General features: G+C 41.1%; 3 protein-coding genes across 5 annotated transcripts; all 3 read left to right on the top strand.

Annotated features, from left to right (window-relative positions):
* The first annotated feature begins 3 nt into the window (after positions 1-3).
* Positions 4-7,765, top strand: trabd (TraB domain containing). Its single transcript, XM_044191963.1, has 10 exons — positions 4-114; positions 647-687; positions 1,000-1,066; positions 1,851-2,017; positions 2,336-2,476; positions 2,950-3,060; positions 3,188-3,327; positions 4,120-4,292; positions 5,138-5,234; positions 5,339-7,765. Exons 2-10 carry the CDS (start codon positions 664-666, stop codon positions 5,508-5,510), a joined length of 1,092 nt encoding a protein of 363 aa, XP_044047898.1. The 5' UTR covers positions 4-114; positions 647-663; the 3' UTR covers positions 5,511-7,765.
* Positions 7,766-7,992: 227 nt separating this feature from the next.
* On the top strand, positions 7,993-15,091 carry selenoo1 (selenoprotein O1). 2 transcript variants are annotated; one of them, XM_044191958.1, is made up of 9 exons: positions 7,995-8,682; positions 8,994-9,197; positions 9,300-9,477; positions 9,900-10,030; positions 10,140-10,417; positions 10,573-10,741; positions 12,654-12,839; positions 13,090-13,246; positions 13,521-15,091. In XM_044191958.1, exons 1-9 carry the CDS (start codon positions 8,129-8,131, stop codon positions 13,743-13,745), a joined length of 2,082 nt encoding a protein of 693 aa, XP_044047893.1. In that variant the 5' UTR covers positions 7,995-8,128; the 3' UTR covers positions 13,746-15,091. The 2 variants fall into 2 exon arrangements, with proteins under 2 accessions (XP_044047894.1, XP_044047893.1); XM_044191959.1 differs by lacking the exon at positions 12,654-12,839 and having other exon boundaries at positions 7,993-8,682.
* Positions 15,092-15,426: 335 nt separating this feature from the next.
* Positions 15,427-21,237, top strand: mapk12a (mitogen-activated protein kinase 12a). Of its 2 annotated transcripts, XM_044191965.1 has the most exons (12): positions 15,427-15,935; positions 16,715-16,844; positions 17,484-17,542; positions 17,684-17,795; positions 17,900-17,929; positions 18,145-18,192; positions 18,419-18,533; positions 19,166-19,237; positions 19,398-19,477; positions 19,604-19,682; positions 19,771-19,944; positions 20,120-21,237. In XM_044191965.1, the coding sequence occupies exons 1-12, from the start codon at positions 15,817-15,819 to the stop codon at positions 20,185-20,187; spliced, it is 1,086 nt and encodes a 361-aa protein (XP_044047900.1). In that variant the 5' UTR covers positions 15,427-15,816; the 3' UTR covers positions 20,188-21,237. The 2 variants fall into 2 exon arrangements, with proteins under 2 accessions (XP_044047900.1, XP_044047901.1); XM_044191966.1 differs by lacking the exon at positions 16,715-16,844 and having other exon boundaries at positions 15,470-15,935.
* Positions 21,238-25,951: the final 4,714 nt, after the last annotated feature.

Consider the following 25,951-nt stretch of genomic DNA (forward strand, 5'->3'; position numbering starts at 1 on the left):
CAACAATCAGTGACTACATGTACCAGAATGCACTGCGGCAGTCCGTTTTAGCCGAGCACTGACTATATTGCTGTACTAGGGAAGAGCACACTGACATACGGGCTGGCTTGCTAGGTAAGTTGTTGATATTGTTTTTAGACAACTATCGTGTATATTACCAAATATCTTGTACTTGAGAACGGCAGCATTTGTTGTCAAATTATTTCGTTTCAACGTGTATGATTTGACGAAATTCTTACCGGACTTGCTAGTCTACAATAGCTTGAGTTAGCTGTTATCATCATCCGGTAGCTAACCAACCCGATAGCAGAACCTGGAAGTAACGTTAGCTAGCGTTAGTTTGTAAACCTGCCCCCGGCAAGTCACTTCTTCTTTACGTTAGCTATGCAAAACTCTTGTATAGCTAACTTTAGCCGTAATGACAGCCTCGTTGGAGATCACGTTACCTCTTTGATTTATAGTCATAAATCAGTTACAGTCATCACTTTTCCCATTAACGTTACCGCGTTAGCTGCGTTTAGACAAGTCAGCAACCTTTGCCGTTACACTTTAAAGCAACGTCAGCAGTCAGTAAAGGCTGTACTGTCGATAGCTGTCAGTGAACGCCTCACTGTAATGTCTTCATCCTGCTCTCTGTCACACGCAGCTTTCAGTGCTTCAAACATGGACCAAGACAACAATTCAGAGGTATGTAACATTCACATGTTTGTGTGAGAGAGGAGATGTTTTGCCAGATGTCCCGCTCACACTGGGGTACGGGGACACACTGGGCAGCCTGAGTGATTTAGAATGAGTGCAGTCTGTGAAAAAACACATATGTTATTCTGTTGCTAACTTGTTTTAGCTGTTTTAATTTGCCCTGAACAGTGACCTAATGATGTGCAATGAGCCCGTCTTTCTCAAACTGACCAGACTTTGACAGGCATAATCCCTTAATCTTGAGCTGATGTAAACATGCCTTCTGTCTAAAATATTGTTTGCTGTTTTCATGTCTGACAGGATGAGTCAGTCGGTCCATCAGAGGATCCTTCAGAAGAGGAACTGCCTTGTCTACCTCCAGGGCTCTGTAAGCTGGCTTGATTTTTCTAAATACAGTGTGTATTTTGTATTTCATCAGACAGATGGTGTAATACCTCTTTTTTTTAAAGTGACTGTCATGTCATTGTCTCTGTTGATCTGAATGTTATATAATATCAAATATGTTTTAAATTTTGTCTGAGATTTGATAGTTTATCAGCCTGACAGTTCATTGTAGCAGCCTTTTCATTGCCATTTCAAATTTAGATAGTGAATCTGCATGGCACAGTAATTAAAGTCTTACAAATTATATGCACTGTACAAGAAAGAGATTCATCATGTAGTGCTACTGCTGGGAGTACTGGTAGATTACTGCCACAAAATCACACATCATACCTTAAGAAGTTTTTCCTGATGTAAGTGCATGTGTTAATGGTTTTGTTACTGTCCTCACCTTACTGTCCACAAAAGCCTCCGACTTTTTTGCAATTTTTCCAGATCAACAGACTATGAAAAAATATCTTGTATACTTGGACTTGGTGGGCATGTAGTCCCCAGATTTGTCTGTAATTTACTAAGCAGCTGTAACTTAACTCTTCTCCATCATTAGCAAAGATGCTGCTTATATCGGTGTGAAAAGTACTGGGACATAAATTGCTATACCTATTGCTGATGTGCTTAAGAAAAATTATACTATACAAAATTGCTGGAAAATGAAAATATATCCTTCCTTTTAATATATCGTATTAGTTATGTTAAGACATCAAACACTATAGTTTTCCTCTTGTATGTTTCTGTCCCTTTTAATAACTGTCTCTGTTGTTCCTGTACAGCGGATGGTGAAGCAATGGAGCTGCTCTGGCAGTTGCGAGCCCAGCGGCGCCAGTCGTCCCCTGAGCTGCCAGAGACAGTGACCCGTCTTACTGCCCCCGATGGCAGCCTCCTGTACCTAGTGGGCACTGCTCACTTCAGTGACAGCAGCAAAAACGATGTGGCCACGGTGAGCCAATGAGAATTTACAACAGGATTTGTACAGCCCACAATGTCACTTACACCATTTTAAAATGTGATATGCTGTGAAATAATGGAGTAATTCTGTGAATGTGGAGAAGTGCTGTAGAGTAGCACCTTGAACTGATGATTAGTTGGACTGCCTGTCTATACTGTAATTAGGTTGGCATTTTTTGCCAAGCATAATCTTGTCTTCTTCTTTTTCTACATTTTTGTTTTTACTTCCCCCCTCACTACTTATTTGCCCTTTGGCTCTCTCATACCCTCTTGTGCTCTCTTATTCTGTCTCTGTCTCTCCCTCACAAAGACAATCCGCGCTGTGCAGCCAGACGTGGTGGTGGTGGAGCTGTGCCAGTACAGGGTGTCTATGTTGAAGATGGACGAAAATACACTGCTGAGGGAAGCCAAAGACATCAACCTGGATAAGGTTCAGCAGGCCATCAAACAGGTCTGGCTTTCAGAATGATGCAAATTAACAATGGTGGTAGTGTGAAAAAGAGCAAGAGCAGATAGAATGGAGAGAGGTAGAAAGGGTAAAGGTGAAACAAAGACAGTGAGAGTATGGTGTATTCTAAATAAGGCAGTAATTGGTGTTTTGGAATTTGAAACAGCTCTTATCCTGTGACAGGGAGAAGCAGTGAAGGGGATTGCAGCATGTACTTATTGTTAATGGAGAAATAAATATCTCTGATGTATGATGCACAAGCAGGATTAAGTGTCAGTAACAGGTTTCTGTCTGTTCTGCACTTGTGTGTTTTGTCATCTTGGTTTTCCAAAGCTATGTTACTGTATGACTAAGTGCATAAAACGAAAGAATATGTTCTACTGTCAGTATATTTAAAAACTCAAATTTAAAGAATAACCAATGAAGGCATATCTGTGTTTTTGTAAATGCTTATTTGTGCTATCTGTGTTTGTCAGAATGGGCTGATGTCTGGCCTGATGCAGATTCTCCTGCTCAAAGTTTCAGCTCACATCACAGAGCAACTGGGCATGGCTCCTGGAGGGGAGTTTAGGGAGGCCTTCAAAGAGGTAAGACATACACAAAAGAAGTTAAAATTAAAAAAAATAATGGGGGGGGGTGACTATAGTTTTATTTCTTATGTTTTTGTTTATTTTATTCTCTTTTTTTATTCTTGAAGTTTTTCTTTCCACACAGGCTGGACGGGTGCCATTCTGTAAATTTCACCTTGGGGACAGGCCGATCCCTGTGACGTTCAAGAGGGCCATTGCTGCTCTCAGTCTGTGGCAGAAGGCCCGCCTGGCATGGGGTCTTTGCTTTCTGTCAGACCCAATCAGGTATGAGCTCACCTTAGTAATTTTTTGGGGGAAACTGTTTTGTAAATAGAGAGGTTGTTCAAAGAATCTCAGCAAGTGTTTTTGTGCCCACCACATGGATTAGAACTGAATCATGATATTTCATGGTGTCTCTTCAGAGGTTTCCATGTTGTGGAAAAGGTGGGCAAAGGTTTTAAAAGGGGAGTTTATATGTAAATGTTAGACATTAAAGAATTGGGAAATTGTGGCAGCAGTAGCAAACATTTTGCTTTGAGCAATTTTGCCTGAAAAATGCAGCTACAGTATATCTGTGAGCTTCATTGCTGTGTTCTGTGTAGAATGTGCGCCCACACATATTTTCCAGAGTGCATGCAACTCTGCCAATTTTTTAAACTGCCAGTGTCTGTGAGATCTGACTGGAAGCTTTCTGCATAAAGTGATTGTGTGTCCATCTTCTGACATTTCTTAGATTGTAACAGCAATTTTAAGGCTCAATCTCTGATGTATAAAACAGTGTTTCTTTAACAGAATATATGCTTGAAAATATGTTAAAGTCTTTAAGCTCACTATAGTCGTTCCCTGATTCAGGGGCTGGATCCTCTGAATTTTGTATATAAAATGTTTCAAAAACATAAACACACAAAACTGTAAATTCAAGCAGACTTGATCCAGCCCTGTGCATTTTTACAGTTTGTTCCTCTTTATTTTACTGTATACTGTTGTAGCTGAAATACTGTGAGAACAGAAAACAAAAAAATGATTCTCCTTCCTGCGTGACCACCAGCGACTGTGTTTGACTGTCTCATGTTTTAGTAAAGAGGACGTAGAGAAGTGCAAACAGAAGGACCTGCTGGAGCAGACCATGTCAGAGATGATCGGCGAGTTTCCTGCTCTCCACCAGACCATCGTGGCTGAAAGAGACATCTACCTCACACACACTCTCCGCCAGGCTACACGCTGTGTGGAGTCCCCCTCTGATGCCCAGAGTGCGTATTACACTGTTCAATAAGTTAGTAATCACATTGTTGTTATTTGTAGATTTTTAGCTCCCTAATTCTGTTCTTTCCTCCTTGACATGTATGTACATTATATCTGTGGGTTGATACATGCATATATTTTCATTCACATACATATCATGAAATACAGTTTTGTCTATTCATGTTGTTGTTTTACATATATATATATATATATATATATATATATATATATATATATATATATATATATATATATATATATATATATATATATATATATATATATATTAGAATTTTATTGTACTTTTGAATTTATCACCGGAATTGCATACATGCTTGAGTTTTTTTTTTTCCCCTAACAAGACATGTCTACAGTGTATATCTATCATCAAATTTGTTACTAAATTCTTGCACAATTAACCGACCAGTAATGACAATGCAGTTTGAAAGCCACAGACACTGTTAATAGAAATGCTTAGTCCTATTCTGTATAAAAAGGGACATTTATAGTATATTTCACAAAAACAGTGGGACATTTGTTTGGGCTGTTACTTAGCTTAAAAGCCAATTTTGCATTCATAGTGAGACCACAGGAATTGTACTTCCTGCATTTGTTCTGGATAATTTATGTGTTGTCAAAAAGAGGAGCATACAGACATTCAGGGCTTGTTTGTCATACTGAAATATCCCTAGAGTATTGGATGATTCATTATTTTAACTGTTTTTGAAGTGGTGACTTACTCAGTGAAGAGATAACCTGTGGTTTCATACATAGTGAAATATAAAGAATATGTGGTTGTAGAAGTGTTGATTTTTTTTCTTTATGTAACAGAACATTTTATACTCTTTTGTAGAAGTGCCTGCTGTGGTGGTGGGAGTTGTAGGGATGGGCCATGTCCCTGGCATAGAAAGAAACTGGGAGAAGCAGCTCAACATTAATGAAATCATTAGGTATGTTTGTCTTGACACTATACTTTAGTCAGTAATAGAAACATACTATAACTGTCTTTTTCAATTCCACAGCCACTCAATGTGTCTGTTTGTCTCTTCCTTAGTGTTGCACCTCCCTCACGTTTCGGCTGGGTGTTGCACATGGTCATAAAGGGTGTCATGATGGGAATGCTGGGATACGCCTGCTATCGTGTTGGAGGGAGTGTAGGTAGAGCCCTGCAGTCTTTACCTGCAGTCCAAACTTTACTGGAGACTCTGCGGCCACCCCCTGCTTGACCCCACTGGTCTTCTCTAGCCATCAGTGACGCGACCTTTGATCTATTAAAACAATGCATCGATCACCAATGGCCTTAAAAGGACGTGAGGCTGGAGGAAAGGTTTCACCAGCCCGTACTATGAACTAAGAAGGACCTCAGGGGGTTAAGAGCCTCCCACCTCGTATTGATGTCCCTGTAGACACAGCAGGGCCGTACTGCCAAAGAAACCGTGACAGTACTCATTGTTTTCTTTCATATTTTCAGTAAATTCTGCATTTTGTAAGGTTAACAAATGCCAATAATTCTTTTTGAAAAAAATTAACATTTTCCCCTCCATTCCGTTAAATGACTTACACAGTTTTTATTTGACAAGTATCATCGGAATCATCTTCAGTCACCTGCCCTGATATGACTGAGCCATTTTCCGAGAGGCACCCTTTTCTAATGCTGTCTCCTTATTCCTTCCTCCTTTCTGGTGCCAACCAGCATTTTTGATAATTGGCCCATTTCAAGTCCAGCACTTTTTAAGAGACTGGTACTGTACATGCAGCCTATGGAAGGGAAAAGAAAGTAAAATATCAAGTCAGTCATAACTATAATAAACAAATTACAAAAATATGAACCAGGAACCGGTTTTTATAGTTGGTTAGTTGGTATATGTCAAAAAATGTCTGAATTGGAAGGCTGACCATCGTTTTCTTAATTCTTGAAAAATCTACTATTTGAAATGCATATTCTTCAAAACATGCACACATACAGAATTAGCGTAAGACAAAATTGATTTCCCATGTGCACGGTCCTGCCCCCATCAACAGACAAGTGCCTCTCATATTGCAGCAGTAAGGGCTAATGGTGAACTAAATGGAATGGCAAAAATGTGCGTTATATGCATCTTAAACGTACTACAACCAAATGGTCAATGCAAGTTTCTAATATGTCTTTATATAATTAAATGATAGGCCTGTTTTTTATAAATACTGATGCTATATATATATATTAGTGTTGTCTTGGCTTTAGTTGAAACGGTACCGTTGCCCCTTCATTTTATAGAGACCTGATGCAGGACGGGCTTAAATGTGCCTCAGGACGTGCAATGCATTAATCTTGTGATTTGTATATTTGATTGTACCTCCACTATGAGGCACCCCCACATATTGACTTGAACTGGCTCCATCTCTTGAGTAAGGGTTCATACTTGACACAAAAAATATGCATCTTGTACAGAAAGCCATCTCTAAAAACCTTCACATGAGAACATCTCTTATTCAGCGCACCAGCTGTTTGTACTTTTATGATATATGCATTATCACTTGCCAATCTGATTGTAACATGGGAATGGGGATTGAGATGATAAAAATGAAATTGGTTTGTTTCCCTCAAATTAAGAATTGAACTTGACTGTAATGATTTCTCAGTGGAATTACCATCAAGGGAAGTTTGATATGGACTTTTGATGACTACTATGAAGGAAACTGACTTACTGACAGTTTAGATTGGTCAGTGTTGGGAGGTAAAGCCTTACACTGCTCTCACTGCTGCCTTTGACCCTCAGATTGCCTCCTCTGTTAAGGCTTATTATTACAAACACTGACCTGTGTCCGTAGTACAGAGCTTCTAATTGCATGTGAAAAAATTGGCTAAATGACATCTCTGGAACTTTATGTGGGAGATGTCATATTTACATGACAGCAAGGCTATAAATAAAGATAAATTTCCAGGTTTTTCCTATTTTAGCTTTAAGTGATTTTATGAGCAGTACTTACATTATTATATTATTATTATATTATATATAAGAGATATGAAAGGAGTTAATTTACTGTCTTTCATTTGTGAAATGGTCCATTGAACTAATATTGGATTTGAAGCAGTGCCATTTCATCTTCCAAACATAATTAAACCACTTGCAAAAGCTATCCACACATTAAACGAACTCAGATAACGTGTCTTCCAATTGATACATTAATTCTCTTGCTTAAGTAAGAGATATGTATAATGAGAAAGTAGAGCACAGATATAGTCATGCCTCTCAGTTCCTCAGCAGTATAATAGTTAGACATAACCATTATGTGTTTGTCTCCCTCCCACATCATTTCCAAAGGTTTAATCTACTGTATGTTTGAGAATTGCCAAGAGAAAACTGTATGAATGCCTGTATTTGTTGTAAGATTTGTTTCCCCACACCCTTGTGTGGTATTGTCATGGTTAACAAACCAAACATTTAATCCTAACTTCTGTAATGAGTCATTAAAACATTTTAAGTAAAGATAAACTGTATTTGCCTCAAAGATGTTGCTTTTTTTACATCAGCTGCAAAGATTTTAATACACTCAGTTTCCCATGGACCAGAGTCCAGTCATTTTATTTTATTAAAATTATATATGTAGCTGTATATTTAGCATTATTTAAACAAATACTGAGGACGACATCATTATCTAAACTTTATTATATTAGTTTGAGATTTATTTTAGTTTCGTCCAAAGTAGTTCTGTCTTTACTGCTTGTTTCCGGTCGGACAAATAATAGTGTAACACAGTCTATTGCAAACATCCGCTGTAACTTGCAGGATTATGAAAGCATGATTAGTGACCAAATTATAACTGCGCCAGCGAATACAAGCGAACAGATGGCCTTGTTTGCATGGCTTATTTAGGACCTCGGCTGAGACCGTCACGCATCTTTCTCCCTGGTGTTACCGTGTTCAGACTCCTCGGTACGCTCCGGATGGACGATATGGGTCTGGCGATGAGTCGTTCTCCGTTGGAGCGGCTCGACTTCGACAACGTCGCCCTCAAGAAACTTCCACTGGACACGTCCGAGGAGCCGGGGGTGCGGCAGGTGAAAGGAGCGTGTTTCTCCCGGGTGAAGCCGCAGCCGCTGACCAAGCCTCGGTTCGTGGCTGTGTCACACGAAGCTCTGGCGCTGCTGGGGCTCAACGGAGAGGAGGTCATGGACGATCCACTCGGGCCAGAGTATCTCAGCGGATCCAAAGTTATGCCTGGATCCGAGCCCGCTGCTCACTGCTACTGCGGCCATCAGTTCGGCCAGTTCGCCGGGCAGCTGGGCGACGGGGCGGCCTGCTACCTCGGGGAGGTGAAGGTGCCCTCCGGCCAAGATCCCGAACTGCTGCGGGAAAACCCGAGCGGCCGGTGGGAGATTCAGGTGAAAGGAGCTGGACTGACCCCTTATTCTAGGTACAAGAGGATGTTTTTTGTGCAAGATTATATTACGTTTATTGGGATTAGAAGAGACTTGTAGGATTTACCAGTTTGTACTTGATCTCTTTTTATGAAACCCACCGGAGAGGTGAAACCATGGGAAAAGACTTTGATTCTCTTTTGTAAAGCTATACAGATCATCTAAAAGAGCAAATGTGTTTTCAAGAGTGGCAGATGAGTTTTAGATGGATTGTTAAGCTTTGACACAGTTGAAACGTGGGTTGTCCACAACTCTAATTGGATAATCAGGAGAATGTACCTTTCTCTATCTATTCTGTCCTCCATAGGCAAGCTGATGGCCGTAAGGTCCTGCGCTCCAGTATAAGAGAGTTCCTGTGCAGCGAGGTGATGTTCTTCCTGGGTGTTCCCACCACCAGAGCCGGCTCCGTAGTGACCTCTGACAGCAGGGTCATAAGAGATGTGTATTATAATGGGCACCCTCGGCATGAGAGGTGCTCTGTGGTCCTCCGTATTGCTCCCACCTTCCTCAGGTGAGCCTACATTGTCGCCCCTTTTCATCTATCATGCATGTCTGAGCTTCTCGAGATGTACACACAAGAGTTGTTTGTCTTAGTTGTGCACTCTGTGAGCAGGTTTGGATCCTTTGAGATCTTCAAGCAGGCCGACGAGCATACGGGCCGTCAGGGTCCCAGCTATGGACGTGACGAGATCCGAGGTCAGATGATGGATTATGTCATCGAGATGTTTTACCCTGAGATCCAGCAGAATTACCCAGATCGGGTGGAGAGGAACGTGGCTTTCTTCAGAGAGGTCAGAGCACATGAGTGACACACTCTGCCACCCGTCAATGCACACATCTCACTCAGTGAAATGGCAATAGAGCAACGACTATAAGACATACATTTTCCAAGGTTTACTTGAATCAGTAAGTAGTCAATTCGAGGCCTGACGTTACAGTTTGCAGCCAAGAACATCTGGATCCTCTTATCCTGTTAAGCTGCTGTAGATGGTTCTGTGGCTGCATGTGCTGAGTCACTGTGCCCTCTGCTCAATGTGAGATTAAGATATTAACAAGGCATTAAACTTTGGATAGAGATCTTTGACATTTTCCTTATCTAATTAGTAAAATAGTAAGAAATCGCATCATCCATACTCCCCAGGGGTTGTTTTACAGATTCAGATATTTTTTGAAACACTCTAATGTTAGATTACTGTCTTCTCCCTGTCTGTAGGTGATGCTCCGTACGGCTCGACTCGTGGCTCAGTGGCAGTGTGTAGGTTTCTGCCATGGGGTCCTGAACACAGACAACATGAGCATCCTGGGACTCACGCTGGACTATGGTCCATATGGATTTATGGACAGGTCAGACACAATTGGTCTGATTGATCCATTATCATAGTGCGCATGTTGTGGGTAGGAAGTCTCCATCACTCATCACATTATAGAAAACAACTTTCCTTATCCCTCTCAGGTTTGATCCGGATTTCACTTGCAACGCCTCCGACAACTCCAGCCGATACTCCTACCAGGCCCAGCCAGCCATCTGCAGGTGGAACCTGGTGAAGCTAGCAGAGGCTCTTGCTCCAGAGGTGCCACCAGACCGGGCTGAAGCTGTTATGGACGAGTACCTGGATCTGTATAATGGCTTCTACCTAGAGAACATGAGGAAGAAGTTGGGCTTATTGAAGAAGGACGAGCCTGAGGACGAGATCCTGATCACCGAGCTGCTGCAGACCATGCACAACACAGGTGGGATAGGAGTGGCCTAGCAACAGAGTCTTTATAGTTATATATATTTCTATTTATATAGTTTATAGTTAATACATACAGTACTGCACATAAAAGATGAAAAATATTTAAATAATCGCTGATGGTTGTAACCTTTTCTGCCCCCCTCCCTGTAGGTGCTGACTTCACCAACACCTTCCGTAGCTTGAGTCAGATTTCTTGTCCCACTGAGGGAGAAAGCGAGGGAAACGAGGACCTTGTCAAGAAAGCCGCAGACCTCCTGCTGGAGCAGTGTGCCACCTTAGAGGAGCTCAAGGCTGCCAACAAACCTACTATGGATCCACGGTGAGCTAGCCAAGCCAAAGCAAATGAGTTTTGTCCATTTCATACCATTACAGAAATGAAATGTAAATGAAACCCAGTTTATTTTTTAGGGTGAGGGATTAGGAATAAAATGGTAACTGAAGCTAGAGAAACCTAATTCCCTGGACATGTATTACCATAGCCAAGTTTCTTAAAGGTTTTTGAGATGCTACGTGATAAGGGCGATGTTGGGCACTCTGTCCATTCAATGCTGAAGTCCCGAACAACAACTACAGGCCTGATTGCCATGAAATTTAGTATAGAAGTTCATGGAACACGATTCCCATCGTTCATATTCAGTTAAGTGACCTCTCTTCTGTCCAGATCAAAATGTTCTCTTTGACCCACACTTTGTTTGGTCCATGACAAAATTGAAATTGTATCTTGAAAACGAAGGGCTAAATTTAAATTAAATTGACTGTGGATATTTATGGTTGCCAGAAAATGATTCATACTATTTTAGGTAACACCCCTGACCTTTTAGTCAAACTTTCCATATGATGAACAAAAGAAGTATGGTAAGATAGCCATGATATAACTGAGCACATTCATGCTCCCTAGGGCATGTGATGTGCTGATGGTCTTTAGCACCCTACCCATAGGACAAAATTGGTATTTTTACATTTTAGTATTATATTCAGACTGTCCCAAACTTGTTTGATGCACATTGCTGCCTCTGGGTGCCACTAGTGGGGCTTTATATTACATTACATTACATGGGGAGAGTAACATTGCATTGGAAACAGGAGTAAGAAAATGTATGTATCACAGTTTGAGTTTGAGGTGTCTTAAGGCAGCATTCATAGATTTTCTTTCACTTGGGGGCAGCAGAAAAAGCTGTAAACACAACATTGCCAAGACTGATATGTCACAGTTTAAAGTTATTATGGAGAAAGTGTTAGCAAACAGTTGCCTAATAACACATTTACCTGATACAGAGCAACATTATCCTTCATTTGGAGTTGTGTTACTGGCCACTTGGCAAATGCAAGTCCAATATCCACTCTCCTTTTAGCTCTGTTTTGGTCTCCACCAACTCCTGAGAGAAATATCTGTCTGTTTAGCTGCCAAATGCTCCACTATGTTAACCAGCTAGTGGCTAACACTGGCAGGTAGCACAGAGTGGGTATACCTGAGGTTTTTTACTGAACACAGCTGCCTGATGCTCCTGGAAAGAGGAAATTGGGTTGGAGAGAGAATGAACCAAAACAGTAAAGTTGCGGGTTGTAAAATCGAAACAACAGGTTGATGCTAAAAAGCTCTGTAGAGCTGAGGGGAACTGCAGAGTTGGGATATAATACTCTACTACTACTACTACTTAAAAGTAGTCAGTTGATCTATTGCTAATACAGAAAATATGAATAGGTGCTGCTTTAAGGACTTAAAGGATTCACAACACTACTAGAGCTGTTTTACTTTGTGGGAGTAACTACCTGTAGCCTGACTGCCCCAAATGGAAAGTAACATTGTAGAAGGAATGCCATCTTAAAAGTCAATTGTAACATCAAAGAAACTGCCACTGTCATGATTTTACAACTGAAACAGTGCTAGAGAAAATACAAAATTTCATTATCTGTTGCGTACAATACTTTGTAGAAGGCTGCTACCGAGGGAAAATTGTGATCACTGACTAAACCAGATTTACACACATTTAAACGTGTTATCTGATTTCCTGTCCAACCTGATCTTTATTTTGTGCATGTAAACGTAGTCAGCGGAACAGAACCCTGCATGAAGATAATCACGTCTTTGTTTTGTTCATCTTGTTACCTCAGATTCTCCATAAAGTAACTGTTAAAACCTGGATTGCCTGCGCTGGCTGCACTAGTCCTCTGCTTTCTCCAACATGCCAATAAAGATTATAACTGTTGTGTTTTCTGTCTGCTGTTGACAGTGAGCTGGCAATGCTGCTCTCTATGGCTCAGAGCAACCCAGCGCTGTTCCAGATGATCTCAGACAGGATGACAATTGCAAGGCAGTTAGACAGGCTCAGCAAACTGAAAGACCTGATGGAGACTAGCCAGGAAGAGCTGAAAACTAAACAGGCTGAGGAGTGGACTGGCTGGATCACACGCTATAGGTGAGATATTGGGGGGGGGATAAATAGGCGGATAGAGGAGAGGAAGAGATGTGAGGGAAAGAAGCACAGCTGGCAGCAAGAGTAGAGGGTAGAGGAACTGCATGGACCGGTGATTTTGTTTGGGTGGATGGTGATGGGTGGAAGTGTGACTGATAAAGGGGGTGGACAGAGAGAAAGAGGAGGAAATGGAGGGTTGAGTCTCCATTACTGTAACTCTCTGACTGAGTGTTTTGTGTTATCACTGCCACAGGAAGCGTCTGGCTCGGGAGCTGGAAGGCCAGAATGATGTGCAGGCCGTGCAGGAGGAGAGGGTGAGGGTGATGGACAGCACCAACCCTCGTGTGATACTCAGAAACTACATTGCCCAGAATGCAATTGAGGCGGCTGAGAATGGAGACTTCTCTGAGGTCAGACCTGGATCCCCCTGTGATGCTCTTGTCATTTTGTTTGAAAAACCTGTACACCTCCATACTTCCATGCATCTGAGTTAGAAAAATCATTTAAATGTTACCTGAAAAGGTGTTTCTACAGCACTCAAATGTTTGCATTGAGTGATTTCAAAGCAGCGAAATAAATATTTGAATGCACGTAATTTACACTCCATGCCCTTTTGCTCTCTTCAGCTTCAGTGTTTCACTTTCAGGGTTTTTTACCTGCTCTCACTTCCTCTCTGCGCTGCAGGTCCAGCGGGTCCTCAAGGTTCTGCAGAAGCCTTTCTCTTCACAGCCAGGTCTGGAGCTTCCTGCATGGGTGGGCGGAGGCGAGGCCAGCGAACAGGCAGAGAGGGACGAAGGAGAGGAGCAACAGCAAGAGGCGGCATTTACATCTACAGCCAGAAATCCTGTTCCCTATGACAGCAAGCCCCCAGCTTGGGCCCATGAAATCTGTGTCACATGATCTTCATAATAACTTCCTTGATTGTTAGCTTTCCTGCCTAAAGTGATAAGAGAGTTTATTGGTCTTTTAGTTCATGTTTTTCGTACCTTTTTATGTCTCTCCACTCTTATCCAGTCACTGTAAAACTCTCTATTACTTTGGCAGGTAGTGTCAGGGAAGTTAGCATGAGGCACTGCACCCCACAGGCTACCTGACACAAAGCGGACAGGGAGAGAGTTGAGTTTAGTGGTACAAATACAATGAATTACAAATATGACGCCACTATGTCTGGGGAAAAAAAAAGCTTTTACAAAAATGAAATGTGCCAGGAAATGGCTTTGAAGTGATTATTTTATTCCATGGTTTGACATTTCTGCTTCAAACAGGATGTTAAAGTGTGCTTTAATGTCATAAGTGACTTAACTTGAGGAATTTGATAGAACAGGGGTTGGCTAGGTCACCCATTAAAAAAAAAAAAAAAGAAGAAAAATGCACTTTATAAAAGATATCTGGCATACAACAAAAGATGGCTGTTCTTGTTCCCTGTCTGCTTGGTGTTGGCTGGCTATTAATGACGACTCCGACAACAAGTCCTATAGTGACCTGTCTGACTCTGACAAACTGGGGTGTGTGTGTGTGTGTGTGTGAGAGAGTGTGTGTGAGAGAGTGTGTGTGTGAGAGTGAGAGTGAGAGAGTGTGTGTGTGTGAGAGAGTGAGAGTGAGAGAGTGTGTGTGAGAGTGAGAGTGAGATGAGGGCATGTATTTGGGGGAAAGGGAGTGCTTGCACTTGATCCAATAAGCCGCAGTAGAAAAACACGCACAATATATTCTCCTGTAATAGAAAACATTGCCTTTTGCCACTGTCATAGCACCACTTTATTGGCACAGAGCCACAAACAACCATTTTGTGTTACCTAATACTTTTAGAAAGCATCCAAATGAAATTACAGTGGATGTAGAGTCGAGCAAAGGAAAAGTGAGATCTGCATGTTGTATTTGACTATTTTAGTCAGGCTGTGAACATGCAAACTCCTTAGGGGAAGTTTATTGTAGATTGTGCCCCAAATGTCATGGTATCAAACATAATTTTGTAGAAAGGGAAAACATATTCACTGCCATTCATGAATTTTTTGAACTGTTCATAACTTGCTCTACTTAAACCAGGATCAACCTGTTTGTTTAGCAAATTAATTCAGATTTGTTGTCAAAATTAACCCATTAAAGCTGAACTTCCAAATTTAAAAACAGACAGAAATTGACATGAAATGAGATTATGTTTCAGAGTTGTATTTTTCCTTAATGAATATGAAATATATGGTTGAGCTCTCCCTCAGTTATAGCCTTAATATATCCTAATAAACTGAGCAGTCAACAGACATTGTGTCCTCTTTATTTTGTGCCAAATGCATACCGACCATAACTGTCTTTTCATCAAGAACAACTCCACCTTCACATTTCTGTGTTGCATAACATTTTAATTGATGTTGCCATCATTGCTCCACACTGATGCAGCCAAATCTTTATATATTTTTTTTATTTATATAAGAGTCATATAGACCGAGCTGACAAAATCTGATATTTCCAGTTTGTTTCAACGGTTTACTGTTTCTGGACGCATGACACAGTCTCTAACCACATAGCTGTGTGTCTACACCCCAGGGCGTCAGTAATATTCATGTCCCAGCAAGTCTCAAACATTTGCTTACCCCACTCCTGTACAAAGCATAGGAGCACAGCACTGAGGATCATAGCTTACAGTGAATGTTGCCATTTAACCAGGCCAGAGCATATTGCCGACTTTCGGGTTGCTATCCAAAGAGTGCGCACCTACCAACGCACTTCAGAGTCATGTTGTCAGCCCAGTCTCGTATTACTCACATTCCAGCCCCCTTTTCACCTTTAATTGTAGCCATCCACCAGGACTCGGGAGTGGCTTTTTGTGACCTCAGGGTGCGCCCTGAGCGGCTGACACGCAGAGCTGCGCAAGGTTCGCGGGCGAGCGCATAGGTGGGATCTGAGACAATGGGTGTGTAACGACGGAAGAGACAAAACAACCAAAGAACCTCTCCTAGACTTCTTATTTGATTTTTTAGTAAATAGGATGTTTAAGCGAGTCAGGCCAGGCTATTACCGCCAAGACGTCAACAAAACCTCATGGGAAGTACCGGAGCGGTACCGGGATCTGAAGCAGGTGGGGACCGGGGCGTACGGGACGGTATGGTAAGTAAATTCTGCCAAAACTGGAAGAAGCTATAACGCTGATCGCACTGTTGGTTTATGTGGAGCACGGTAACAAAGAAAGCGACAGAACAGATGGTGCCATACAGGCAGCCGCACTGTGCCACAGCCAAACAAAAGACAAAGTATCTGCGCTGCGCTGAACACATGCTGCTTCACTTCCTTATATGATGGTGACACTTGCACCGATACCTTCGCTTCACCGCGATGATCATGTCACCTTAAGTTAACTCTAAGATGATTGATTTATGAAGAACGCATGGGTGGTTCAGGGTGAAATAGGTGCGCGTTTACTGATACACAACAATGAAAAGCAGCTTTTCAAGCACCTTTGTGCGTCTCGACGCATGCGGCCCCTTTGTTATCAATGATTAACTCTGTGGGCGGCTACCAAACTGCTCTGACTGACTCAGTGCAACTTAATAACACATGAACAACTGACAAATTGTAGTCAGATACAAGCTGGAGATGGAGCCGCCTGCTACAGTCAGATCACTGCTGGAAGTAGCAGATGAGCGAAGGGGATAGACGAGGGGGTTGTGTGTGTGTGTGTGTGGTTTGGGCTTATAGTGAACATTCCTGATCAGAAGATAAGAAAGATACATCTTCAGGCTCAGATCAGATTTCTTTTCCCCCCTTATCACAGGAAAGTTCCTGGATTGGATTATTATTTCCTCATACTGGTCATGTTATCAGCTGATGTTCTTTGGAAGATGTTATATATTTTGTCTCACACAGTCCTGTTATATTGTTGACCTCAGCTCAGCAGTGGACTCCAGAACAGGATCCACAGTGGCCATCAAGAAATTGTACAGACCTTTCCAGTCGGAGCTCTTCGCCAAGCGAGCCTACAGGGAGCTGAGGCTTCTCAAACACATGAAACATGAAAATGTGAGCACAGCGTATAATGAGTACATAGTTAAGGGGTCCAGGGCCTCAGGACTGCAGGACTGCATTTCTTTTATGTCAGTGCAATTTTACCAGTGGTGGAAGAATTAGAATTATTGATGCATTGATGTGTTCATAGCTTTAATATTTCAGCTGGTAAATGTAGGGCTAATTTTAATTAATTTATATATATATATTATATATAGTATACTTTATGTATTCCTGGACTGCTTGGGAATTTCCCCCTGGGGATCAATAAAAGGCTTATTGAAATAACAATATCATAATTGATTTGCTGATTATATTTTGTAGCATTAATCTGAATCTGCAAAGTAACTGAAGTTGTCAAATAAATGTAATGGAGTAAAAAGTACAATATTTCCCTCTGAATATTAGTAGAAGTATAGAGTAGTGGAAAATGGAAATACTCAAGTAAAGTACCTCAAAATTTTACCTAAGTACAGTACTTGCATAAATCTACTTAGTTACTTTCCACTGCTGAATATTACAGTACTGACTAGATGGAGTTTTGACAGCTAAACGGTCTGAAGTTAAAACATGCAGCATTTCTTTGTTAAAAATAAACCAAAGGACAACAGATTATCTCCACCTGTGTAATATATTGTATATTTCTGTCTGCAGGTGATTGGCCTCTTAGATGTGTTTACTGCTGACCTCTCTGTGGACAAATTCTATGATTTGTAAGTGCACTTCATGCTTCTGCCACTGCTGCAGCGCAGTGTTAACCTATATCTTACCTGTTCACATCTTTTGGCAAAAGTATTTCAAAGTCCCATCCAGTTAGAAAGAATCCTACTCATAATGTTTCCTTCTTCCTCAAGCTATCTGGTGATGCCGTTCATGGGGACAGATCTGGGGAAGCTGATGAAGCTGCAGAAGCTGTCACAAGAAAAAATTCAGTATTTGGTTTATCAGATGCTCAAAGGGCTTAAGGTGGAGAACTCTACTTTGATCATACATTGTGGACACTTTATTACTTTACTACTTGAGTTTAATTGTTGTCTTGATTAACACCGCGTTATATTCTTTTATTACAGTATATTCATTCTGCTGGTATAATTCACAGGGTAAGTTGTTTTTTATGTGTGTTTCCACCATGTATGAGTGAGATTAAGATTGTGTTCACACATTGTTATCTAATTGTATAGTGAGTTGGTGTTTCCTGTACAAACTTATACCCTCTCCAGTGTATTATGCTGTTATAAATGGATTTTAGTTTTTCTCTTCCGTGTTTGCTATAAACTCACAGTCATAGTTAGTCTTTTCATATCAATTTTTGCAGGACCTCAAACCAGGAAATCTCGCTGTCAACCAAGACTGTGAGCTCAAGGTACAGATGTACAACCCAAACAAACAGCCTATCGTGTGTGTTCATTTCAAGATATTTCATTTATGGAGTTACAATTTAAAATAGACAATTTATAACTATAAAATCATCAATGCATTGCCCAGAATTTCATTGCCAATTCTACATTTTTAAGCAAGTTCTTTAAGTCTTATTAGCCCAGTATGAGTAAGATGTACATTTTGCTGTGTTTCACTTCATGTTCCGTCAGATCCTGGACTTTGGTTTGGCGCGGCAGGCAGACAGTGAGATGACGGGGTATGTGGTGACTCGCTGGTACAGAGCCCCAGAGGTCATCCTGAGCTGGATGCACTACACTCAGACTGGTAATGAAGGGCTAATTAAAGGAAAAAGCCATTGTGTGTGTCATGTTCAGTGCTCCCCATTAGCACTGAATCCTATTGTTATTTTATGATGTACCATGAATTAGTTTTAGTGTACTCGCTTGCCTTCACTGCAGCTAGTGATTTACTGCATTTTCCAGAGAGACCTTTACAACCTCCAGTGAACAGGCAGGGTCTTGTTGCTTCAAAGATTTCTTGCATATGTCTTGTGGTTGCAGAGCATTCTGGTCTACTGAAGCTACAGTCAGTAGAGACATTAGTATTTAGCCCTCTTCTATGACAGACTTCTCTGTATGATTATGAACGGTGAGTCTAGAAAGCAGCTAACAACTCCACTGTAACTTTCCATTGTAAAAATACACCTCATAACTATAAAATTGGTTTTGTGTCAAGTGGAAGGATGTGGCGTTAAAAACACCTTTGTTAAATTGAGTCAGATGGTAATAACAAGTGTTATCCACTAGGTGGTGATCTCATAACACCATACCTTACTGTATATGCATGTGCTTTGTTAGGGAATGCATGCATGCTTTGCTGCTGATCACTGGCCAACAATGTCCTGTAATTGTAAATTCAGAAAGTCTGAAATGTTTTGTTTTCTGCTTCTTCCTCAGTGGACATTTGGTCTGTGGGCTGCATCATGGCAGAGATGCTGCAAGGAAAACCTCTTTTTAAAGGCAGTGACCGTATCCTTTTACCTCACTGACAGCTTACAGACGTTCATAGAGCTAAAACACGGAGGAATATGGTTTTTTGCAGGATCAATGTAAAATGTCACCATTTCTCCTCTTTAAATTATTTGCAAGAATCATCCTGTGTATGTGAACCTTGACCCCTGTTCCTCAGACCTAGATCAGCTGACTGAGATCATGAAGATCACAGGAACACCAACTCAGGAATTTATATCAAAACTAGATTCTGAGGACGTGAGTTCACAAACCAGAACTTAACGACGTACTCCCTGATTTTGTTGTAGCACCCAATCATGTCCCTTAAATTTTAGGAGTTATAAGGATTTGTGCCACATTAAATGTGTTAATTTCGTCTCTTAGGCCAAAAGCTACATCAAAGGTCTTCCTAAAGTGGAAAAGAAAGACCTTCAGAAGGTGTTTTCCACAACTAATCCACAAGGTAGGATGTGCTCAGCCTTTTAATTTGATCTCTTTTCAGTTTGACAGTCGAGCTGTGATTTGATTTCCTGTTTCCACTCTTTCCTCAGCCGTGTCTGTGCTGGAGCGCATGTTATTGCTGGATCCGGAGACCAGGGTGGCCGCTGCAGAGGCTCTCAAGCTGCCTTACTTCTCTGAGTTCAGAGAACCAGAGGAGGAGACGGAAGCACAGCCGTACGACCACTCGCTAGACAACACCGACCTGCCCCTGGACCAGTGGAAACGTGAGGATGAAGGGGAGGGGCTGTTAGACTGATTATGGTGCAAGGAAGCAAAAAAAAAAGATCAGTGAAAACAGGATGTAATGTCAGAAGGATGGAGGGCGAAGGGGAAAGGAGGAAGACGATATGAGCTGCCACGTTTTATTGATCGGTGTCCTTCTGTGTCTTCTTTCTTTAGGTCACACCTTCACAGAGATCTTGACATTCAAACCAGTTGTGCCAGAATCCAAGGAAACCTCACTGTGAGACACAAAGAGTCAGCTGTGCAGCGTGGGACCAGAACAAACTAACATGTCTTTTTTATATTGATCTCAGCTGAGAAAACTCTTTGATCATAAAGCTTAATGAATGCCTGTTGATCCAGTTCACAAATCTCTTTGAAGCGCAAGCTGCTGTGTTGTGGACCTACTAGTTGTGGGTTTGTCTTTGTCTTTCAACATCATGTTGGTCCGGTAGCTTGCCTCCTGACTCTAGCATCGGACCTTTTCAGCTCAGTTGCTGTAGGTCAGGTGATAATATTCTTTGATAAATAGGAAGGAGGAATTATGGGTTGTATTACTTGAGCTACTAGTTTCACTTCAATCTCAGTTAGAGTGGTACATATAAGTAGTAGGTGGGATTTTCTTTTTTTTTTTTTTTTACCAAATACATCACTACCTACCAGTTAGTATAAAGTACAAACCAAGAAATGGCAATAGACATGTTTTACTTTAGAGAAAACAGAAATATTGTAGTTGAACTAACTGAAATTCTTGATGTGTCCTGGTGAAATTCATTATTTAATAAGGATGCTTCCTTTGAATCATTTGTATCAGTGACAAAAGCATTATTTAAAGGCAATAGATCCAGGACAATGCATCGTGCTGCAAATAAAGCCAAATTTAAAATACTGAGAACTACATTTTTTTGTAATATATTGTTTTGTTTTGGTTCCCCTTCGGTGACTACATGTTCTTAAAAGACATCTGATTGAAATTATTTGGACGTCCTTGTGTGTGCGTATGTGTGTAGTCTGCATGTCTGCTCTGACCTCGTAATTCCTCCCAGTGGCCTTAAGATAACAACAAAACAGAAATACTGCTCAGCTGCCGATCATACGAAATCCATCCCATAGCAGGTTGTGCACAACTGTTCATATTTTAATTTCATACAAAAAACAGATGTTAGTTTCATCCAATTATGTTGTTTGTTTGAATCGGAAAGTAGCACAAGACACATTGTCTATGTTGATTTGTGAATTCATGTTTCAAACACTACTCATGCATTTTTATTATTAAAGTTTCTCTTTGCATTGTGTTGATGTGTTTTTTTTCTCCCAACCATACCTGTTTAGTGTTAAACCAGGGATTTTGGCTCATCATTCTGTTCTTCAATACACTAACCCTATTTTTAGTTTAGTATGGGACAAGCAGCAAGCTCTAAAAGGGCTGGATCCTACATTTCCCATAATGCAACCAGTAGCATTTTATGCTACATCCTTCCTGCCCTGTAAATGGCACCAGTTTGCAATGCAGGATTTCTGTTAAAACTTGTCATTTCCGAGCCCAAACTATGATAAGCCATACAATGTCTAATAAAGTGACCTGTATGTGTAAAATTGGCAAAGTTACCTGTTAAATGACAATATTACATGTTTCATATTAATATCCAAATTGTTGTCCAGCCATTAAAGCAGATGGGGGGCATTTCACTTTTGTGTTGCTCATGTAAACTGACACTAGGTGGCAGCACCTAAACAAGCCATGACCTGTCTGCTCTTGAAATAATGTTGGTTGGTCCACCACTTTGGTCTAGGCTGAAATATCTTGACAAATATTGGATGGATTTCCATGAAATTTGCTACAGATATTCAGGGGAACCAGAACATGAATCCTAATGACTTTGGTGATCCCCTGACTTTTCATCTAGCGCCACCAGCAGATAGTGTACCAGAAGTGTTTAATTATCCAGTGAAATATTTAAAAATCTAGTTGTCTGTCACAAAATTTTGTACAGACATTCATGGTTCTTGTACAATGTGTCCTAACTTTGGTGACCCCCAGACATTTCCTCTAGCACCATCATGAGGACAAAATTTCAATTTGTCCGAAACTAATGGTTTATGACCAAACACCTGCAAAACTAATGGCATACAGCCTCAGCTGTACTTTGCGTTTAATGCTAATTAGCAAATGTTAGCATGCTAACAAGCAAAACTAAGACGATTAACATGGTCAACATTACCCCTAAAACAGCAGCATGTTAGCATTGCAACTGTGAGCATGTTAGCATGTTGACATTAGCATTTAGTTCAAAGAACCTCAGCCCAGTGTTGTTATCCTCTTCCATAAGAAGATTAAATCCATCACTGATGAGCTGTCATAGTAGTTGCTGCAGTGATTTATTGTATTGCAGTTAACACTGACAACCTTATTTTTGTATTCAAAATGACTGATGACTTCAAGTAACAAATGTTTAAACATTCTTGCAGAATGCCTATTTGCTTTTAGATTCCTCCACTTACATTCTCCATTGGTGGGTGTTGAATTTAACAAGCTTGTCTTGAGTGACCTCCAGATTCTTGACTTCCGAGGGTGACCCCCCCGAGGATAAGCTTCCTTCCTGGGCCTGAGCTCCTCCAAACTAAACCCTGGATGCATGTTGTGTCCTCCTCATGATACACACAGTGGATAGTTCACTGAAAAGTCAGAGTTCTGTTCCCACTGCAGACAGGAAAAACAGAGGGGAAAGCACATTTCTTTTACCCCACAACCCTTCCTCTGCAACACACAGCAAAACATGGACAGACTCCTTCTCTCTGTCTTGTATGTTGACCCTGCAGTTTATTTTCAGAGCATGTTGGATTCAAGCAGCATATTTTCTAAGACACACACAGAGAGTTCACATGTGTGCAGCCGTATACAGAGATACGCCTGGCATGCACAGCTGGATACACGCACAGCAGCATCCATACACTTTAGACTGACGCTGACTAAGTGTGGAGTAAGTGTGGAATGGCAGCGAATCCCAAACACTCATCTGACCTGGGTCACTCTTCTTTCTTAATGTGGAATGTCAGTTATAACTGTGTTTATTTTATGTGCAGGCTGGGGGAGGCACATCACTTTGAATCTCACCACAGTGAGGGGATCAACACTGTCTTTGCTGAGATTTTTCATCCTGTGCTGTCCTCTGAGTTCATTTGGGTTTCCTGTGTATGAAAGATTGAACTTTTTAACAGTGATGAGTTTGGAAACTTTTCAGTTTGTCTCATTTGTCTCACAGTAGGAACTCTGATAGCTAATGATTCGATAAATAAGAGCCAACACTGCCCCTGTAAAAGTAAAATCAGCTCATCAGTTTTAATTGAAATGAATCACAACGGCGGAGAGTGACTGTGTTTATTATCCAAATAATTTGGGTTGTCATGTCCTTGCTGGAGATCAAATAAACAGATTCAAGGGCTCAGCGGAGATAAATTGATTGGAGTTTTACCAGGAGGCCAAGTGAGAATCTGTCAACTTACTGAATGTCCTTGTCTATGTCTGTTTGCAGGCTTTACACAGATTTATATTTTTACCTAGCAGGGTATTTATGTACATGATGTTCACCATGTGACTGTTTGCTTGGTTGCAGATGTCAGATCTGTGTTGCTGCTGCTGCTGCTTTGTGGCAAGTTTACAGAGGTCTGCGTTTCCTCATACATGGCCACGTGTGTCATGGATGTTGTTAAAAAGACAGATATTCTGGGTGAGAGCAGAGACATTTTTAGAACAAGCAAGAGCTGTTAAATTGTGCACCAAATATGGATTTAGTCACATTTCTGAGCTTGACTTAACGCTCTGACAGCTGTTAAGTCCAGTTCAAAGAATATTTTCCACATTTAAAATAGAGGAAATGCTGCTTAATCATTTCCCAAGCTTGGTATGTTTGAATGTTTTCTATTTGTTTAATTTAGTGAATGAATACTTGTGTTTATAGCTTCCCAGCTTCAGTATTATTTTGTTTGTGTATCTGGCTCAGTGTTTGCTTGTGTGTATGCACGGCTAGACCGGGTGGGTGCATGTGTGTGAAGGTCAAGCAGTCCCAATAAAGTGAGTCACTGGTACACTGTGCACTGGGGTTTTTTCTGCCTTCATTTCTGTCTAACTCGCTCACCCTTCTCCCCTCAAAACCTTTTTCTGTCTTTACAAGTGCCTGAGCCTTTATCCCTGCCCTGATCTTTGTGAGACGTATACAGAAGCACACGTGTCAGTGGGATCCTTCAGGAGGAGAGCGAGACCTGACGGGGAAACTATAGAGGAAATTCCACAGGCTCACATGGAGCTGGTGAGCCCAGTGTTAACGCTGAGGGGGATACTCTCTGAGCTCCATGGGGGCACCAGAACATGGGTGGGTAAGAAAAGGAAGTAAATTGGGAGGTTTAGGGAGTAATAATAAGATAGGGGGGAGGACTAGAACAATGGGAAGAGCATGGAGATTAGAAGTGGAGGACAGGCAAGGAAAGACGGGTGGATGAAAGGAAGGGCAGATGAAGAGAAAGACAGAAAGAGATGCAGAGGGCCCGAGGGAGAGCCTGTCTCAGCCAGAAGGGGCAGTTTAGTTTACATTAGCTCATTCATTAGCCATCCACCCCCTGTTTGAAGACTCGTGTGGAATATACAATGCAAAGACTGCATGACCCAGACTGTGATCTCTCTCCTAGGACGACATTCTGTCCATCTGTGATGTGTTGATGTATGGCGTTGTGGTGTGTCACGTTGAGAGAGGCACTACAGTCTCGAAGAGCACTCAAATGCCTCTGACCCAAAGGAGCGATGGGAGCCAGGTGCTGAACCAAGATGAATTACTGTAGTTTGTTTTTAAGTTGAAGACTACAAGGGGTCAAATACAGCTCGCTTATTAAGGGTTCCTGTTTGTCTGGCACTTGAATGTGTTGCCACACAAAAACAATCTGCCAAATATATAAAGATGATGATAAGATAAGATGATAGATTATCTATTGTAAGCAAGTTTCATATTTCTAAAAGTAGATTTTCAGACTGTGCCGGCAAGTACTTAAAACAGGAAGGTGGGAAAGACACATTCAAAAATCTACAAATTTATGGTGTTTTTTGGAATATGTTAAGTATGAATGTAGAGAATACTATACATAAGGGAGTGGGTTTTGGTTGCAGAAATGGGAGGGGGGGCACAATGAAGTCAGAGGGTCTTCAATCAAAAAAAGAGAAAAAGAGAGAATGCCATTATTTGCATTAATTTACTGCTTATCAGTTAAATTCAATGGGGCTTTATTGGCCATGATATTAACATTGCCAAAGCAGGTATGAAATAAAAACAAGTACATAAACAGAAGAAATGTGCTATTAAATTGTAGACTTCCAGTTAAAAATACAAATAAGTGCAAACTACATGTGTGTGTCTAGGTCACTCACTGTCCCTCAGGTTGTGGCATGTTGATATATATTGGGCAGCAAGATCTGCCCTGTCTCCTTCTCCTAGGAGTATTTTTAATTTTGAGAGGTCATCAAGCTCTTTGAAATCTGAGATTACAGAGTTGAACTTGTTAAAGTAAATGTTCCTTATTTCATTGAATGTTTACATTGTAGGAGGAAGTGCATCTCTGTTTCAACCTCACCTGTCGAACAGTGACCACATTTTCTGTTTTCTTTTGGTTGTCTTCCTTTTTCAACTGCCAGTTTGTGGTCACTGCGCCTGTACTTGCTTAGGATCTGTCTCTGCTTTCTGTCTCTGACAGCAGAGATTCATAATCTCTTTTTAGGGCCAGATAGCTACTGATCTACTTTGCTTTTAGTTTCTTCTTTCCAGTGTTCTAAATAGGGTTCTTTATATTGCCTTATATGGGTATAGCTATGATGACTGAGTGGACCCCATACTTCACTACCATACAAGCACAATGGGCTGAATGAGCTCAAATATTCTAAGCCAAATTTTAATTGGAATTTGGAAATTATAAAATGTTCTCTTAATTGCATTTAGAGCACTTCGAGCTTTCTTTTGCTTTCACTGC

The sequence above is a fragment of the Siniperca chuatsi genome, linkage group LG4 (genome assembly GCF_020085105.1).
Source record: "Siniperca chuatsi isolate FFG_IHB_CAS linkage group LG4, ASM2008510v1, whole genome shotgun sequence".
Classification (NCBI taxonomy): domain Eukaryota; kingdom Metazoa; phylum Chordata; class Actinopteri; order Centrarchiformes; family Sinipercidae; genus Siniperca; species Siniperca chuatsi.

What these genes read in the sequence shown, in the direction of transcription:
- trabd (XM_044191963.1), top strand. Translation starts at nt 664, where the DNA reads ATGGACCAAGACAACAATTCAGAG. An exon ending in TTAGGGAGGCCTTCAAAGAG is followed by an intron (nt 3,061 to 3,187) that starts GTAAGACATACA and finishes CTTTCCACACAG; the next exon opens with GCTGGACGGGTGCCATTCTG. An exon ending in TTTCTGTCAGACCCAATCAG is followed by an intron (nt 3,328 to 4,119) that starts GTATGAGCTCAC and finishes CTCATGTTTTAG; the next exon opens with TAAAGAGGACGTAGAGAAGT.
- mapk12a (XM_044191965.1), top strand. Translation starts at nt 15,817, where the DNA reads ATGTTTAAGCGAGTCAGGCCAGGCTATTACCGCCAAGACGTCAACAAA. An exon ending in AACACATGAAACATGAAAAT is followed by an intron (nt 16,845 to 17,483) that starts GTGAGCACAGCG and finishes TTCTGTCTGCAG; the next exon opens with GTGATTGGCCTCTTAGATGT. An exon ending in AGATGCTCAAAGGGCTTAAG is followed by an intron (nt 17,796 to 17,899) that starts GTGGAGAACTCT and finishes CTTTTATTACAG; the next exon opens with TATATTCATTCTGCTGGTAT.